Source organism: Oncorhynchus masou, chromosome 30 (genome assembly GCF_036934945.1).
Source record: "Oncorhynchus masou masou isolate Uvic2021 chromosome 30, UVic_Omas_1.1, whole genome shotgun sequence".
Taxonomy (NCBI): domain Eukaryota; kingdom Metazoa; phylum Chordata; class Actinopteri; order Salmoniformes; family Salmonidae; genus Oncorhynchus; species Oncorhynchus masou.
In genome coordinates this window covers 64,816,958-64,836,545 of record NC_088241.1, presented here as the reverse complement: position 1 = coordinate 64,836,545, position 19,588 = coordinate 64,816,958, and the positions used below count along the sequence as shown (strand labels likewise).

General features: G+C 43.1%; 1 protein-coding gene across 5 annotated transcripts in view; it reads left to right on the top strand.

Moving 5' to 3' along the window:
* LOC135522937 (uncharacterized) overlaps nucleotides 1-19,588 on the top strand; it is a 119,141-nt gene that overhangs the window by 77,592 nt on the left and 21,961 nt on the right. For all 5 annotated transcript variants that reach the window (XM_064949654.1, XM_064949652.1, XM_064949656.1 and 2 more), the window contains exon 4: nucleotides 15,727-15,854. In XM_064949654.1, coding sequence (XP_064805726.1) covers nucleotides 15,727-15,854 — 128 coding nt within the window. The remainder of the gene's footprint in view (nucleotides 1-15,726; nucleotides 15,855-19,588) is intronic.

Sequence of the window (19,588 nt, the reverse complement as noted above, 5' to 3'; positions counted from 1 at the left end):
TGTGTGACAGGTAGATTGTCCATCTGGGGCGTCCCGGTCCGTCCACAGACTTGCGAATCAGCTAGTTTGTCGTTGCATAGAGAGCTGTTTGAACCGTTGCCAGATGGTGTCCATTTCCTGTACCTCTCTCGCCAGTGGCGATGCCAACGGGGTCCATGACTTTTCAGCTCATCAGTTCTCTGACTGAGTCCTCCCCTCATCAACAGTAGCGCATCCAAAGTACCAGCATTAGTTCGTTACTCCTCTCTCTAACTCTGATTATCCTCTGCCTGTTCTCTGCTGAGTATCCTCCTTGGCTAGGCTAACTCTGATTATCCTCCTTGGCTAGGCTAACTCTGATTATCCTCAGGCTGTTCTCTGCTGAGTATCCTCCTTGGCTAGGCTAACTCTGATTATCCTCTGCCTGTTCTCTGCTGAGTATCCTCCTTGGCTAGGCTAACTCTGATTATCCTCAGGCTGTTCTCTACTGAGTATCCTCCTTGGCTAGGCTAACTCTGATTATCCTCAGGCTGTTCTCTGCTGAGTATCCTCCTTGGCTTGGCTAACTCTGATTATCCTCAGGCTGTTCTCTACTGAGTATCCTCCTTGGCTAGGCTAACTCTGATTATCCTCCTTGGCTAGGCTAACTCTGATTATCCTCCTTGGCTAGGCTAACTCTGATTATCCTCCTTGGCTAGGCTAACTCTGATTATCCTCCTTGGCTAGGCTAACTCTGATTATCCTCTGCCTGTTCTCTGCTGAGTATCCTCCTTGGCTAGGCTAACTCTGATTATCCTCTGCCTGTTCTCTGCTGAGTATCCTCCATGGCTAGGCAAACTCTTGATACAGATATAAACACACATGCAATACACGTGGTGGACGGCAGGGGATTTTGAATGAAAACTGAAGAGAGAATAGTTCGCTGCCCACGTATTTTCCCACAAAGTTAGCGCTAATGCTAAACAGGCACTGGAAATAGTGGCCTACTGCTAGCACAACAAGAAAAGAGGAAAAGTCCCAATGGCTGAAGGCTACTGCTGCTGGAGCTCAGGGTTAATTAGCCTAGCCAGCACAGGGTTAGTTAGCCTAGCCAGCTCAGGGTTAGTTAGCCTAGCCAGCTCGGTGTTAGTTAGCCTAGCCAGCTCAGTGTTAGTTAGCCTAGCCAGCTCAGGGTTAGTTAGCCTAACCAGCTCAGGGTAAGTTAGCCTAACCAGCTCAGGGTTAGTTAGCCTAGCTAGCTCAGGGTTAGTTAGCCTAGCCAGCTCAGTGTTAGTTAGCCTAACCAGCTCAGGGTTAGTTAGCCTAGCCAGTTCAGGGTTAGTTAGCCTAGCCAGCTCAGGGTTAGTTAGCCTAGCCAGCTCAGGGTTAGTTAGCCTAGCCAGCTCAGTGTTAGTTAGCCTGCCCAGCTCAGGGTTAGTTAGCCTAGCCAGCTCATGGTTAGTTAGCCTAGCCAGCTCAGGGTTAGTTAGCCTAGCTAGCTCAGGGTTACTTAGCCTAGCCAGCTAGCATTGCGTGTTGTGGGTGCATTACTGAAGCGCTCTCCGGCCTTTTTAACATATTACTTCTGTTGTTATGTGGGCAGAGATCCACTGTTGCAAAACTTTGTCCAATAGGGCTCACTGTTGCAGTACTTTGTCCAATAGGGATCACTGTTGCAATACTTCGTCCAATAGGGTTCACTGTTGCAATACTTCATCCAATAGGGTTCACTTTTGCAGTACTTCATCCAATAGGGCTCACTGTTGTAATACTTCATCCAATAGGGCTCACTGTTGCAGTACTTCATCCAATAGGGCTCACTGTTGCAATACTTTGTCCAATAGGGCTCACTGTTGCAATACTTCATCCAATAGGGTTCCCTGTTGCAATACTTCATCCAATAGGGTTCACGGTAAAAACATATCTTTCTGAGAGGTGTCAGGTATGGGCCTCGGCTGGTTAGCTAGCAAGTGTAACCGCAAAATAGACCATGCTAAGGGTTGACCAGTTGAGGAGGAGGACACTTCTAGCCATGCCCATAAGCCTATCTGCTTCGTCTTTGTGGATAGGCTTCAAATGGTGAATTCCATTGCTTGGGGTGCACTTCTCTCTGTCTGTCCGGACTCTCTTTAAAACCTGTCCTTCTCCTCTTTCTCTCTTTTTCTCTTTCTCCTCTCATCCCCGCATCCAGGAGACTAAAATAGAGGGCTCCAAAACAAATAATTATCTCCAGAGTTGTTTAACTTGTCTTAAGTGTTTCCTGCACAGAGCTATATTCAAGGCATTATATTCAAGTCTAAAGCTAAGTCTCTATACATTTCCATGAGATTAAAAATGGCGGGGACGATTTAGCTTTCACATGATTGATTAAATATACTGTACAAAAAATAATAAGGGATCTGCTGTATAATTTTCAAAAGTTCTATTACCGAGGCCTCGGGCCCCAAAGTAAAATGTTTTGTTCTGACTTTGATTAACTGGATTTACTTTAGGACCCCGGACTCTACGAAGCACTTCCAATAACTCTGCTCCAGAGCCAAGCCCACACAAAACCCCATGTGGCTCTCTCTTCCCTTCTTTGTATTTGCCATCATTTGCTATAAAACATGTGGATGGTTTATAATGTCCACCACATTTGGAAAATGATCTGTTTCAGTCCTAAAGTTTTTGCTTGTTTAAACGGGAGCTTTTCATTTCAGATTTGGCTCTAATTAAACTTGAAATAAATTGCATTTATACAGTTTACAGCTTACTACATGAGTTTACAGCTTACTACATGAGTTTACAGTTTACTAAATTAGTTTACAGTTTACTAAATGAGTTTACAGCTTACTACATTAGTTTACAGTTTACTAAATGAGTTTACAGCTTACTAAATTAGTTTACAGCTTACTAAATTAGTTTACAGTTTACTAAATTAGTTTACAGTTTACTAAATTAGTTTACAGCTTACTAAATGCATTTACAGCTTGCTAAATTAGTTTACAGCTTACTAAATGCATTTACAGCTTACTACATGAGTTTACAGCTTACTACATGAGTTTACAGCTTACTACATGAGTTTACAGCTTACTAAATTAGTTTACAGTTTACTAAATTGGTTTACAGCTTACTAAATGCATTTACAGCTTACTAAATTTACAGTTTACTAAATGCATTTACAGCTTACTACATGAGTTTACAGCTTACTAAATGCATTTACAGCTTACTACATGAGTTTACAGCTTATTAAATGAGTTTACAGTTTACTAAATGAGTTGAAAGCTTACTAAATGAGCTTACAAATTAATACATGCGTTTACAGCTTACTAAAAACGTTGACTTGCATGTGTGTACAAACATTATGCCTATGTATTGTAAATATATAACAGTTAATTGAATTCATACATTTTTCCTTTGAAACAATGAATTAATACAGTGTCTGGTGAAGTATTACAGTAACATCCTGCTTGTGAAAAACAGAGAGGAAGTAAATGGAGAAGAACAGCTGTAGCCTCCAGTGACAATCCCCTTCTCATCACTTTTATGACTTTTATCACTTTTATGAATGTAACGCTCCCATCGTTCTTGTCAGCATATGAATGGAAAGGAAAAGCTATAAATAGTCATCAGTCAGTCAGTCAGTCAGTCAGTCAGTCAGTCAGTCATTCAGTCAGTCAGTCAGTCAGTCAGTTATTCAGTCAGTCAGTCAGTCAGTCAGTTATTCAGTCAGTCAGTCAGTCAGTCATTCAGTCAGTTAGTCAGTCAGTCAGTCATTCAGTCAGTCATTCAGTCAGTCATTCAATGAGCCATTCAGTCAGTTATTCAGTCAGTCAGTCATTCAGTCAGTCAGTCAGTCAGTCAGTCAGTCAGTCAGTGAGTCATTCAGTCAGTCATTCAATGAGCCATTCAGTCAGTTATTCAGTCAGTCAGTCAGTCAGTCAGTCAGTCAGTCAGTCAGTTATTCAGTCAGTCAGTCAGTCAGTCATTCAGTCAGTCATTCAATGAGCCATTCAGTCAGTTATCTGTCTGTCAGTCAGTCAGTCAGTCAGTCAGTCAGTCAGTCATTCAGTCAGTCAGTCAGTTCAGTCAGTCAGTCAGTCAGTCAGTTATTCAGCCAGTCAGTTATTCAGTCAGTCAGTCAGTCAGAGTTCCACTGAGGCTGAAGCAATGGAGTTGCCTTTAATTCCCAGGAACCTTCTCACCCTGAGTGTCTTCTTCTTCTAGCCACGTCTAGGAAACTAGCAGGGAGGGGAAATGACTGACGAATTGGTCTATCCTGGTCTGTCCTGCTGGAGATATGTGATTGATATCCACAAAAGGACCGTTTAAATCACTGGCATAATAAACAATCGAATGGATCATTGTAATGTGCTTCACTAATGATTTCATTTGGGCACTCATAAAAAAACATTCCCTCCTGCTTCATTTCTTCTAATTTCTTCTAAGTTCTTCTCAGACGAATGCATACACTCCTTGTGGCTATTCTCCTAAATGTATTTGCATGTTGGTCTTCCAAATGAAGTGGATAAGTAGCGAGGGGGAAAGTGTTGTGTAATTTTGCCATGAGATCTTTTGCTCGAGTTGCCTTTAGTTTCAGATATGTCATGGTGAATATAAAAAGCTACGGTAGTCTATTTTGAAAGTCAAGCACTATTACTGTGAGGAAGTAGCTATAATAATTATATCCCAGTAACATTCAAGCCACAAGTTCAAACATATTTAAGTCAGTGGCCTGTATTCTTGGTTGTCAAGGGAAGCCCGGCTTCCCCCAAACATAAAAACATTTGAAAACATAATATAAATCATTTTTTTGTCCCTCAGTGTTTCATAATTTTCATTAAATTCAAAAGAGGCTGAATGTATCTCACCGGAGAAAGCATCTGAGCAAGCGAAACAGCACCCTTCTGTCTCTTTACATGTGGTCCATCTATTTGATGCTGTCTGGTCCAAACAAGCATGACATTGTTGTCACTCATAGCACTGAAGGCAAGGGAAACCAGCGAGCATTTGGCCTCCCTTGATAACAAAAAGTATAGCAAATTTGGCTGATCAGCGTTGGGGCTAAACAGAGTGAGCGTTGGGGCCAAACAGAGTGAGCGTTGGGGCTAAACAGAGTGAGCTCAAGTGTGAATGTTCCTGGTGCACCAAAATAAAGTGTCTAAGGAAGCCCGTTTGGATTTGGCGTCACTCCTATCGAATCGCCCTGAGAGGATACGTCACTGACAGAAAAACTTGAATTGTTGCATCTCGTTGTGTTGTTGTCTTCCGGTGGCTAGCTAGCTAGTGATTTGGATATGTCGTTGTACTTAATTCTCTGTACTGGCCAATTATTATAACGGCAATTCTGATCCAACCATTTACATTACATTTACATTTACATTTACATTACATTTACATTTACATTACATTTACATTACATTTACATTTACATTACATTTACATTACATTTACATTACATTTAAGTCATTTAGCAGACGCTCTTATCCAGAGCGACTTACAAATTGGTGAATCACCTTCTGACATCAGTGGAACAGCCACTTTACAATAGTGCATCTAAATCGTTTAAGGGGGGGGGGGGGTGAGAAGGATTACTTTATCCTATCCAACCATTAAATCATACATTGTGCCCCTGGCCTGAGAAGATGGAAGTTCAATATGTAGCTAGATGTAGAAGGCTAATGTGAACTAGCTAACGTTGCCCCATGAATGGAAGTTAGGCTAGCGAGCAAGTATTTTAGCCAGGTAGCCTAGGACAGCAACATATAAAAGCATGTACTGTATGACAGAGTGAGAGAGCGTTTCCTCAACATGAAAGAGAGGAGGATGGCATTGGTGTTTCTCTACAAGTAGAGTGAATCAACATGTTTTTTCTACTTGCACGAACACACACACAGACACACACACACACACACACACACACACACACACACACACACACACACACACACACACACACACACACACACACACACACACACACACACACACACACACACACACACACAAATAAATCAGAACAATGGACAGCCACATCATATTAAGTTGATGTTGACTAAATCGTTTTTGGTATATTTTAGTTGTCACTGTTTTGGACGAAGCAGAGGTGATTTGATGATGTTGAAATAGTGGTGTTGGAATTGTGGAAGCAGCTTCTCTTTTCTTTGGGACTTGCAGTGACTCTCAGTGGTTTTAAATCAATAGTTGTTTAGTGGGCAAAAAATGTCAGAAACATGTACTTGCTTGACCCCTGCTGTAGGTCATGTAACTGTTTGTTACATGCAACATGCTTTGTGGACTTGACTGAACAGAGGTTGCTGTCCGGGTTTTGTCATGAAACAAAGGTGTGGTTGAATTTATTCTGCCACAGTGTCTTGTTATTGTCTCTGCCTTTAGGTGGCAGGTAGCCTAGTGGTTAGAGCGTTGGACTAGTAACCGAAAGGTTGCAAGTTCGAATCCCCGAGCTGACAATGGTACAAATCTGTCGTTCTGCCCCTGAACAGGCAGTTAACCCACTGTTCCAAGGCCGTCATTGAAAATAAGAATTTGTTCTTATCTGACTTGCTTAGTAAAATTAAATATCACGGTCGCAAGGCATATGAACTAACGAGTTATATAGAACATTACGCAATTTATCAACACATCACTGGCTTCCCCAGGGATTTTACCAATGCACCCTTACTGATCTGAACTGTAAGTTACAGTATGAACCATTTGGTTTTTATGTCCTCCGAGAGAAAAATGTGTTTCCTCTAGATATATGGCTTCCTGTGCTGTTTTAAAAAAAATTATATTTATCTAAGCAAGTCAGTTAAGAACAAATTCTTATTTACAATGACGGCCTACCGGGGAACAGTGGGTTAACTGCCTTGTTCAGGGGCAGAACGACAGATTTTTTACCTTGTCAGCTCAGGGATTCAATCAGCAACCTTTCGGTTACAGGCCCAACACTCTTACCACTAGGCTACGCTGCCGCCTCTACACTCTAACCACTAGGCTACGCTGCCGCCTCTACACTCTAACCACTAGGCTACCCTACCTCCTCTACACTCTAACCACTAGGCCACCTGCCACCTCTACACTCTAACCACTAGGCTACGCTGCCGCCTCCACACTCTAACCACTAGGCTACGCTGCCGCCTCTACACTCTAACCACTAGGCTACCCTACCTCCTCTACACTCTAACCACTAGACTACCTGCCACCTCTACACTCTAACCACTAGGCTACCCTGCCTCCTCTACACTAACCACTAGGCTACCTGCCACCTCTACACTCTAACCACTAGGGTACCTGCCACCACTACACTCTAACCACTAGGCTATGCTGCCGCCTCTACACTCTAACCACTAGGCTACCCTACCTCCTCTACACTCTAACCACTAGGCCACCTGCCACCTCTACACTCTAACCACTAGGCTACGCTGCCGCCTCTACACTCTAACCACTAGACTACCTGCCACCTCTACACTCTAACCACTAGGCTACCCTGCCTCCTCTACACTAACCACTAGGCTACCTGCCACCTCTACACTCTAACCACTAGGGTACCTGCCACCACTACACTCTAACCACTAGGCTATGCTGCCGCCTCTACACTCTAACCACTAGGCTACCCTACCTCCTCTACACTCTAACCACTAGGCCACCTGCCACCTCTACACTCTAACCACTAGGCTACGCTGCCGCCTCTACACTCTAACCACTAGGCTACTTGCCACCTCCACACTCTAACCACTAGGCTACCCTGCCGCCTCTACACTCTAACCACTAGGCTACTTGCCACCTCTACACTCTAACCACTAGACTACCTGCCACCTCTACACTCTAACCACTAGGCTACCCTGCCTCCTCTACACTAACCACTAGGCTACCTGCCACCTCTACACTCTAACCACTAGGGTACCTGCCACCACTACACTCTAACCACTAGGCTACGCTGCCACCTCTACACTCTAACCACTAGGCTACGCTGCCGCCCCTTTTTCATGATGTCACTCACTTGGTTCTATTCTACAGCGAAATATGAAATGTGTGATTTCCCGGCCAAATAAAATTGATTGGAGTTTGCTTCTAATTTTTTCAAACATAAATGGAGAGTTGCCAAATCTGTTTTTTTTTAACAGGTTACAACAACATATCCACAGAGATATAAATATACAGTGCCTTGCGAAAGTATTCGGCCCCCTTGAACTTTGCAACCTTTTGCCACATTTCAGGCTTCAAACATAAAGATATAAAACTGTATTTTTTTGTGAAGAATCAACAACAAGTGGGACACAATCATGAAGTGGAACGACATTTATTGGATATTTCAAACTTTTTTAACAAATCAAAAACTGAAAAATTGGCCGTGCAAAATTCAGCACTGTATTTGACACAGAATAAACATCAGTTTATATGTTCTAAAAACAACAAGTCAGATTAAGGATTTGTAGTTAATGTGATTGTGGTCTCGGATCAAGAATTGCAACCATAACACAGAAAATTGTCACGTCCTGACCGTAGTTCCTTTTTTATGTCTCTATTTTAGTTTGGTCAGGGTGTGAGTTGGGGTGGGCATTCTATGTTCTGTATTCTATGTTTGTATTTCTGTGTTTGGCCTGGTATGGTTCCCAATCAGAGGCAGCTGTTTATCGTTTTCTCTGATTGAGAACCATACTTCGGCAGCCTGTTTTCCCACTATGAATTTGTGGGTAGTTGTTTTCTGTGTCTGTGTTTTCCATACAGAACTGTTTCGGTTTTTGATTTATTTCTCTTGTTTTTTTTTTGCATTCTGTGTTCAGTTTAATAAATACATTATGGACACTTACCACGCTGCTCCTTGGTCCGATATTTCATACTCCTTGTCAGAGGAAGAAGAAAATCTTTACAGAAAAATACTACAATGTTCTGGCCTTATAACAAGACAAGAAGACTGACAAGGCAATAGAAACACACAAAAAAATATTAATTCAGTTTCTCTTCTGAAACTACAGAGGAACAAAACCAAGCCCTGGGTGCACCTACAACTCTAGCACCTGCTAAACTTACCTAATGTGCTTATGTTCTTCAGCTTTTGTCCTTGATTTCATGCCACGTTACCTAAAAAAAGAGAGTTTGGGATATTCAATGCATCATATAATGAAGCATTTGTTTCCATTACACTGCGGTTTTGACCTTTGCGGAGAGCATTCAGCGTTTGCCAGCAGTCATCAATATTTAACAGCTGTTGTTATGATTAAATTCTTTATAGGCTAATGTGTCTTGCCGGCTTGCACGCAAGGGTTTGGCCAGGTGCCAGCGCTCTGTCAGGGACCAGAGAGAAGATTGATAGGTGGTTAGCTTGTGTGACAACGGGGCTTCGGTCAGCCAGATCCTCTCCCCCCTCCTCTCTCTCCTGGGGATTTCCTGTGCTGTGGAGGGAGGGTGCTCACAAGGCCTGTCAGAGGGGAGTGCTCACAAGGCCTGTCAGAGGGGAGTGCTCACAAGGCCTGTCAGAGGGGAGTGCTCACAAGGCCTGTCAGAGGGGAGTGCTCACAAGGCCTGTCAGAGGGGGAGTGCTCACAAGGCCTGTCAGAGGGGAGTGCTCACAAGGCCTGTCAGAGGGGGAGTGCTCACAAGGCCTGTCAGAGGGGAGTGCTCACAAGGCCTGTCAGAGGGGAGTGCTCACAAGGCCTGTCAGAGGGGAGTGCTCACAAGGCCTGTCAGAGGGGAGTGCTCACAAGGCCTGTCAGAGGGGAGTGCTCACAAGGCCTGTCAGAGGGGAGTGCTCACATGGCCAAGGCCTGTCAGGCCTGTCAGAGGGAGTGCTCACAAGGCCTGTCAGCTCACAAGGCCTGGGACAAGGCCTGTCAGAGGGGAGTGCTCACAAGGCCTGTCAGAGGGGTCACAAGGCCTGTCAGAGGGGAGTGCTCACAAGGCCTGTCAGAGGGGAGTGCTCACATGCCTGTCAGTTGGCAGTGCTCACAATGTTTCGAGCTCACAAGGTGGGAGCTCACAAGGCCTTCAGAGGGGAGCTGAACAAGGCCTGTCAGGGAGTGCTCACAAGGCCTCAGAATGTTTGGGCTTCCAAGGCCTGTCAGAGGGGAGTGCTCACATGCTTCTGAAGTTGGCACCCCTACAATGTTTACGAGGGTGGGAGCTAAACGTTAGGGCTTCCCGATGAGCTGAACGTTAGGGCTTCCCAGGGAGCTGAATGTTTGGGCTTCCCTCCAGATTGATGATATATTTTCAGAGTTGCTGAAACATGTCTTTGGGCTTGTTAACCTAGTAACAGGGAGCTGAGTGACATGATGTTGAGTTGGGGCTTCAGAGGGGAGCTGATGTTGGATAAGGGATTCCCAGGGAGCTGACATGATGTTCTGTGTTCAGAGGGTGAGGGACATGATGTTGGATAAGAGGAATGTTTCCCTACCCCTCTCCCTGCTCTCCCTCCAGATTGATGATATATTCTCAGAGTTGCAATTGTGAAACATGTCTTTGTGTGCCTATAATGACTTGTTAACCTAGTAACAATAACATGTTACTTGCTGAACAGATGAGTGACATGATGTTGAGTTGGAGGAATGTTAGACAGAGGGTGAGTGACATGATGTTGGATAAGAGGAATGTTAGACAGAGTGTGAGGGACATGATGTTGAGTTGGAGGAATGATAGACAGAGGGTGAGTGACATGATGTTGGATAAGAGGAATGTTAGACAGAGGGTGAGTGACCTGATGTTGGATAAGAGGAATGTTAGACAGAGGGTGAGGGACATGATGTTGGATAAGAGGAATGTTAGACAGAGGGTGAGTGACATGATGTTGGATAAGAGGAATGTTCGACAGAGGGTGAGTGACCTGATGTTGGATAAGAGGAATGTTAGACAGAGGGTGAGTGACATGATGTTGGATAAGAGGAATGTTAGACAGAGGGTGAGTGACATGATGTTGGATAAGAGGAATGTTAGACAGAGGGTGAGTGACCTGATGTTGAGTTGGAGGAATGTTAGACAGAGGGTGAGTGACATGATGTTGGATAAGAGGAATGTTAGACAGAGGGTGAGTGACATGATGTTGGATAAGAGGAATGTTAGACAGAGGGTGAGTGACATGATGTTGATAAGAGGAATGTTAGACAGAGGGTGAGTGACATGATGTTGGATAAGAGGAATGTTAGACAGAGGGTGAGTGACATGATGTTGGATAAGAGGAATGCTAGACAGAGGGTGAGTGACATGATGTTGGATAAGAGGAATGCTAGACAGAGGGTGAGTGACATGATGTTGAGTTGGAGGAATGTTCGACAGAGGGTGAGTGACATGATGTTGGATAAGAGGAATGTTAGACAGAGGGTGAGTGACATGATGTTGGATAAGAGGAATGTTAGACAGAGGGTGAGTGACCTGATGTTGGATAAGAGGAATGTTAGTCAGAGGGTGAGTGACATGATGTTGGATAAGAGGAATGTTAGACAGAGGGTGAGTGACATGATGTTGGATAAGAGGAATGTTAGACAGAGGGTGAGTGACATGATGTTGGATAAGAGGAATGTTAGACAGAGGGTGAGTGACATGATGTTGGATAAGAGGAATGTTAGACAGAGGGTGAGTGACATGATGTTGGATAAGAGGAATGTTAGACAGAGGGCGAGGGACATGATGTTGGATAAGAGGAATGCTAGACAGAGGGTGAGTGACATGATGTTGGATAAGAGGAATGCTAGACAGAGGGTGAGTGACATGATGTTGGATAAGAGGAATGTTAGACAGAGGGTGAGTGACATGATGTTGAGTTGGAGGAATGTTAGACAGAGGGTGAGTCTGCTTCTGTGCTTTGCTCTACCTGCAGGGCTGTTGATACCACTAAGCATTTAAAAAGTTATGGGGGTTGTGAGCTACAGAGGACTAGCAGGTGAGGGGCCCTTACGCGTTCTCTTCACTAGTTGTGTACACGTATGACTGATGGATACTAATCATGCCTAACGATTACATGATACACCCTGCATATAACAACACACCTGTATTGTTATTGCCTGTGTTGTGTTGTAGACTGCTACTGACATCTGAGGGTTGTATTATTTAAAGCAGCGGGAGGAAGAAGGGTCACTTAGACCCACTAGTCTGGCAGTTGTCACCTGGTTATAAATAAAGAGAGCATATAAATGTTGACCCATTTTACATTTACATTTACACCAAAAACCAGGGTAATTATCCAGAAGCAGAACTCTTACAAATTTGAATCATCCCTTTTGACATCCAGTGGAACAGCCACTTTACAATAGTGCATCTAAATCATTAAGTGGGGGGTGGTGAGAAGGATTACTTATCCTATCCTAGGTATTCCTTGAAGAGGTGGGGTTTCAGGTGTCTCCGGAAGGTGGTGATTGACTCCGCTGTCCTGGCGTCGTGAGGGAGTTTGTTCCACCATTGGGGGGCCAGAGCAGCGAACAGTTTTGACTGGGCTGAGCGGGAACTCTCATTACTGTACTTCCTCAGTGGTAGGGAGGTTGCAGCAGTAGGTGGATGAAGTACAGTGGGTGGTTTTAGGTTTTCTTTTGACACAACACCAAAAACCAGGGTAATGATTGGCTCAGGAAACAGAACTCTTAACGATTTTAATCATCCTCTATATTTGTCTTTCCCGGACTAGCATCCTCTCCCAGGCTTTCATAAGTGAGGTAGAATAGTGGTGTGTGTGTGTGTATAGTGGTGCACAACAGATAGTATAGTGGTGTGTGTGTGATGTGTATGTAGTGTGTACAGTGGGGGTATGTGTGTGTGTATAGCAGGTGGAAGTAGTACAGCCAGGCAGTCATTATCTGCCCTGGTTTCCACCAGTCAGACTAAACTGAGGAGACTAGAATAAGAGGTTGGAGCAGTAGGCAGTATAGTAGTACAGTGGGTGGTATAGTAGGTAGTACAATAGGTAGCATAGCAGGCAGCACAGTAGGTAGTATGGTGGGTAGTATAGTAGGTAGTATAGCAGGTGGTACAGTAGTACAGTAGGCAGTATAGTAGGTAGTACAGTAGGTAGAATAGTAGGTGGTACAGCTGGCAGTATAGTAGGTAGCACAACAGATAGTATAGTAGGTAGCACAACAGATAGTATAGTAGGTAGTACAGTGGGGGGTATAGTAGGTAGTATAGCAGGTGGTACAGTAGTACAGTAGGCAGTATAGTAGGTAGTACAGTAGGGTAGTATAGTAGGTAGTATAGCAGGTAGTATAGTAGTATCGCAGGGAGTATAGTAGGTAGTACAGTAGGCAGTATAGTAGGTAGTATAGCAGGTAGTACAGTGGTACAGTAGTACAGTAGGTAGTATAGTAGGAAGTACAGTAGACAGTATAGTAGGTAGTACAGTGGGTAGTACAGCAGGTTGTATAGTAGGCAGTACAGCAGGTAGTACAGTAGGTAGTATAGTAGTACAGTAGGTAGTATGGTAGTACAGTGGGTAGTACAGCAGGTTGTATAGGTAGGCAGTACAGCAGGTAGTACAGTAGGTAGTATAGTAGTACAGTAGGTAGTATGGTAGTACAGTGGGTAGTACAGCAGGTTGTATAGTAGGCAGTACAGCAGGTAGTACAGTAGGTAGTATAGTAGTACAGTAGGTAGTATGGTAGTACAGTGGGTAGTACAGCAGGTTGTATAGTAGGCAGTACAGCAGGTAGTACAGTAGGTAGTATAGTAGTACAGTAGGTAGTATGGTAGTACAGTGGGTAGTACAGCAGGTTGTATAGTAGGCAGTACAGCAGGTAGTACAGTAGGTAGTATAGTAGTACAGTAGGTAGTATGGTAGTACAGCGGGAAGTACAGCAGGTTGTATAGTAGGCAGTACAGCAGGTAGTACAGTAGTTAGTATGGTAGTACAGTGGGTAGTATAGTAGGTAGTGCAGTAGGTGGTATAGTAGTACAGTAGGTGGTATAGTAGCATAGTAGTACAGTAGGTGGAATAGTAGCATAGTAGTGCAGTAGGTAGCATAGTAGCATAGTAGTACAGTTGGTGGTATAGCAGGTAGTACAGCAGCCAGTTTAGTAGTATAGCAGGTTGTATAGTAGCACAGTAGGTAGTATAGTAGTAGGTAGTATAGCAGTTAGTATAGTAGGTAGTATAGTAGGTAGTATAGTAGTAGGTGGTATAGTAGGTAGTATAGTAGTAGGTAGTACAGCAGGCACTATAGTAGTATAGCAGGTTGTATAGTAGTAGGTGGTATAGCAGGTTGTATAGTAGTAGGTGGTATAGCAGGTTGTATAGTAGCACAGTAGGTAGTATAGTAGTAGGTAGTATAGTAGGTGGTATAGTAGATGGTATAGCAGGTAGTATAGTAGTATTGTAGGTAGTATAGCAGGTAGTAAAGCAGGTGGTATGGTAGTATAGTAGGTAATATAGCAGGTGGTACAGTGGGTGGTATAGCAGTACAATAGGTAGCATATTAGTATAGTAGGCAGTATAGTAGCGCAACTTGTAGTATAGTAGTATAGTAGGTAGTATAGGTAGTATGGTGGTACAGCAGGTAGTATAGCATGTAGTATAGCAACACCGTGGGTAGTATAGTAGGTAGTATAGGTAGTATGGTGGTACAGCATGTAGTATAGCAACACCGTGGGTAGTATAGTAGGTAGTATAGGTAGTATGGTGGTACAGCATGTAGTATAGCAGCACCGTGGGTAGTATAGTAGGTGGTATAGTAGGTAGTATAGTGGTACAGTGGGTGGTATAGCGGATAGCATAGCAGGTAGTATAGTAGGTAGTATGGTATGTAGTCCAGTGGGTGGAACAGCACGTAGTATAGTTGGTAGTATAGTAGGTGGCACAGCAGGTGGAACAGCAGGTAGTATAGTAGTATAGTAGGCAGTACAGCAGGTAGCGTTATAGCATGGCAGGTAGCATAGTAGGTAGTATAGTAGTATAGTGGGTAGTATAGTAGGCAGTATAGTAGTATAGCAGGTAGTATAGTAGGCAGTATAGTAGGTAGTACAGTGGGTAGCATAGTAGGTAGTACAGTGGGCAGTGCAGTAGGTGGTATAGCAGGTAGCACAGTAGTACAGTGGGTGGTATAGTGAGTAGTATAGTAGTATAGTAGGCAGTATAGTAGTATAGTAGGCAGTATATTAATAGGGTAGTACAGTAGCACAGTAGGTGGCATAGTAGGCAGTATAGCAGTATAGTGGCATAATGGGTAGTATAGTAGGTGGTATAGCAGTATACTAGTATATTAGATGAGGTGGTATAGCAGTATACTAGTATATTAGTATAGTAGGTAGTATAGCAGTATACTAGTATATTAGTATAGTAGGTGGTATAGCAGTATACTAGTATATTAGTATAGTAGGTAGTATAGCAGTATACTAGTATATTGGTATAGTAGGTGGTATAGTGGGTGGAATAGTAGGTGGTATAGCAGGCAGTATAGCAGGTAGTATAGTAGGTAGTATGGTGGGTGGTATAGTAGCATATCAGGCAGCACAGTAGGTAATATTAGGTAGTTTAGTAGGTAGTATAGTAGGTAGTACAGTCGGGCTCCTGAGTGGTGCATCTCAGTGCAAGTGGTGTCACTACAATTCCTGGTTCGTATCCAGGCTGTATCACATCCACATGTTATTTGGAGTCCCATAGGGCGGCGCACAAATGGCCCAGCAAGGTCTTGGTTTGGCCAGGGTGGGCCGTCATTTTAAATAAGAAATTGGCCTTAACTGACTTGCCTAGTTATATTAAGGTTGCGTTAATAGTCCACCACTAAACAAGAACAAGTTGACAGAGTCAAGTCATCAGAAATATCAACTTTGTAACTGTATTTATGTTTTATTTCTCTCTCTCTTATTCTCCAGTTAATCACGAGAAGCCGTCCAGCAGAAAGCACATCAGTCCATCCACCAACTCTGTCGCCGAGCCCAGGAAAGACAGCCTGCCTAAGGCTATGGGCAACAGCATCACAGAGAGCGGACTCCTTCTGGAGGTAAGCAGACAAAATGCAGCCAGATCGTTCAAGATAACACTTCGAAATCGGACGTCTGTCCGTGTCCTGAGGACGTCAGGAAATGTCTTAAAAACCCGGCCACTAGGGGGCAACAGTGAGAACTATTACCATCATGTAGGTTTGAGTTTTGCTAAATTGTAGTGGACTACGGGGGGTGGCTCAGTTGGTCGAGAATAGCACTCAGGGTTGTGGATGCAATTCCCACGGGGAGGGGGAACAAGCATGAAAATGTATGTATTCACTACTGTGAGCCACTCTGGATAAAAGCATCCACCAAATGTTATCTTTATTTAACTAGGCAAGTCAGTGAAGAACAAATTCTTATTTACAATGATGGCCTAGGAACAGTGGATTAACTGCCTGTTCAGGGACAGAATGACAGATTTGTATCTTGTCAGCTCGGGGATTTGAACTTGCAACCTTCTGGTTACTTGTCCAACTCTCTAACCACTAGGCTACCCTGCCGCCCCAATGACTACAGTGTAATGAGAATAATCACAGGGAGACCAATGAACCTCCACTCTGGTTATCCTGTAGCAGACCAGTGAACCTCCACTCTGGTTATCCTGTAGCAGACCAATGAACCTCCACTCTGGTTATCCTGTAGCAGACCAATGAACCTCCACTCTGGTTATCCTGTAGCAGACCAATGAACCTCCACTCTGGTTATCCTGTAGCAGACCAATGAACCTCCACTCTGGTTATCCTGTAGCAGACCAATGAACCTCCACTCTGGTTATCCTGTAGCAGACCAATGAACCTCCACTCTGGTTATCCTGTAGCAGACCAATGAACCTCCACTCTGGTTATCCTGTAGCAGACCAATGAACCTCCACTCTGGTTATCCTGTAGCAGACCAATGAACCTCCACTCTGGTTATCCTGTAGCAGACCAATGAACCTCCACTCTGGTTATCCTGTAGCAGACCAATGAACCTCCACTCTGGTTATCCTGTACCTCTGGTTATCCTGTAGCAGACCAATGAACCTCCACTCTGGTTATCCTGTAGCAGACCAATGAACCTCCACTCTGGTTATCCTGTAGCAGACCAATGAACCTCCACTCTGGTTATCCTGTAGCAGACCAATGAACCTCCACTCTGGTTATCCTGTAGCAGACCAATGAACCTCCACTCTGGTTATTATGCAGACCAATGAACCTCCATTGGTTATCATTAGCAGGATCCATTGTGATGTCATTATGGTTATTGTAGCAGACCATGAACCTCCATCTGGTTATTGTGAGACCATTCCATCTGGTTATTGTAGCAGATGTCATTATGGTTATATTGTGCAGACCATGAACCTCCATGGGGTAGTGTGAGACCATGAACCTCCATCTGGTTATTGTGCAGACCATTATGGTTATCCTGTAGCAGTAATGAACCTCCACTCTGGTTATCCTGTAGCAGACCAATGAACCTCCAGGTTATCCTTAGCAGACCAATGAATCCACTCTGGTTATTAGCAGACCAATGAACCTCCACTCTGGTTATCCTGTAGCAGACCAATGAACCTCCAATCTGGTTATCCTGTAGCAGACCAATGAACCTCCATTCTGGTTATCCTGTAGCAGACCAATGAACCTCCACTCTGGTTATCCTGAGCAGACCAATGAATCCACTCTGTTGATGTCACTTCAATCAGCAGACCAGTGAATCCACTCTGGTTATCCTATACCTGAAGCTCCACTGGTTATAGCAGAAATGAATTAAACATGGTTATCCTGTAGCAGACCAATTTTTCCCTTGGTTATCAGACCAATGAGTCTCCACTCTGGTTATCCTTAGCAGACCAATGAACCTCCAATTCTTATCCCAGCAGTGAACCTCCAGTGTTATCCAAGCAGACCAATGAACCTCCACTCTGGTTTCCTGTAGCAGACCAATGAACCTCCACTCTGGTTAAAAAGTAGCAGACCAATGAACAACTCTGGTTATCCTGTAGCAGACCAAATCCTGTCATTTTATACTCTGGTTTCCTGTAGCAGACCAATTCCACTTGGTTTTTAGTTTAGACCAATTTCCACTCTGGTTATCCTCTAGCAGAAATGAATTGTGGTTATCCATAGCAGAAACAACCTCCACTCTGGTTATTGTAGCAGACCAATGTCCATTTGGTTATTCATTCAAACCAAAAACCTCCACTCTGGTTTTTTAGCAGTATGGGGGAAAATGACACATTTAGAGGGCTGTTTTTAAACAGTTATTCTTCTAATATCTAATATAATTTTATGTTATTCCCCTTTAATCTAGTGAGTCATTAGGAATTGTGATGTCATTATGGGGGTATTGTGATGTCATTATGGGATATTGTGATGTCATTATGGGGGGGATGCTGGGTGTGATGTCTAATTTCATGGGGTATTGTGATGTCATTAATTGTGAATTATAATAGATACAAATGATATCATTATGTGATATGATGTCATTATGGGGTGTTGTGTGTAGATGGATGAGGATTTAATTTAATTTTATCAATTTTTTACAACAGGGCTGTAACATAACTAAATGTGGGTTAAGTCAATGTGTCTGAATACATTCCGTATATACCGTAGACTGACCAGGTGAAAGCTATGATCCCTTGTTGATGTCACTTCAATCAGTATAGATCAGGGGTCTATACTGAGCTACTTAAAAATAATTAAACATGTTGTGAGCTACACATTTTTTCCTTGCGTTCAAATAGTCTCATTCTTCTATTCCCCCTACAACTCTTCCCAGGTCCTTAGTGTACAAGAGAAAGTATCACACTGTTTTCTGTCAATATACCTGGTAAAAAAGTGGTTCATGAACAACTGTAAGGGGCCCTATAAAATATGCCATTTATTTCTCAGATTATGTTTTATATTTTTCGAAATTGTTAGTTTTTAGTTTAGTTTTTAGTTTTTTACTCTTAAAATTATTGTCCTCATTAAATACTTCCTCATGATACCATGATATACTTCCATTCGTGATATACTTCCTAGGTGATACACTTCCTCGTGATACATTCCTCGTTGATACACTTCCTCAGAAGACACTTTTTAGGTCTGATACACTGACACATTTAGATTTTTTAAATGTTATTCTCCTAATATCTAATATAATTTTATGTTATTCCCCTTTAATCTAGTGAGTGAGGAATGTGCCGGTCTAGCGAGGGTTCTGTACTGCTGCTGCTAATTTCATGGCAAATAACAAATAATAGATACAAATGATATACTTCCTCGTGATATACTTCCTAGGGATATACTTCCTCATGATATACTTCATCATGATATACTTCCTCATGATATACTTCCTACTTCCTCATGATACCATGATATACTTCCTCGTGATATACTTCCTCATGATATACTTCCTCATGATACACTTCCTTGTGATATACTTCCTCGTGATATACTTCCTTGTGATATACTTCCTCATGATACCATGATATACTTCCTCGTGATATACTTCCTCATGATATACTTCCTCATGATACCATGATATACTTCCTCATGATATACTTCCTCGTGATATACTTCCTTGTGATATACTTCCTCATGATACCATGATATACTTCCTCGTGATATACTTCCTCTTGATATACTTCCTCATGATACCATGATATACTTCCTCATGATATACTTCCTCGTGATATACTTCATCGTGATATACTTCCTCGTGATATACTTCCTCATTATATACTTCCTCATGATACCATGATATACTTCCTCGTGATATACTTCCT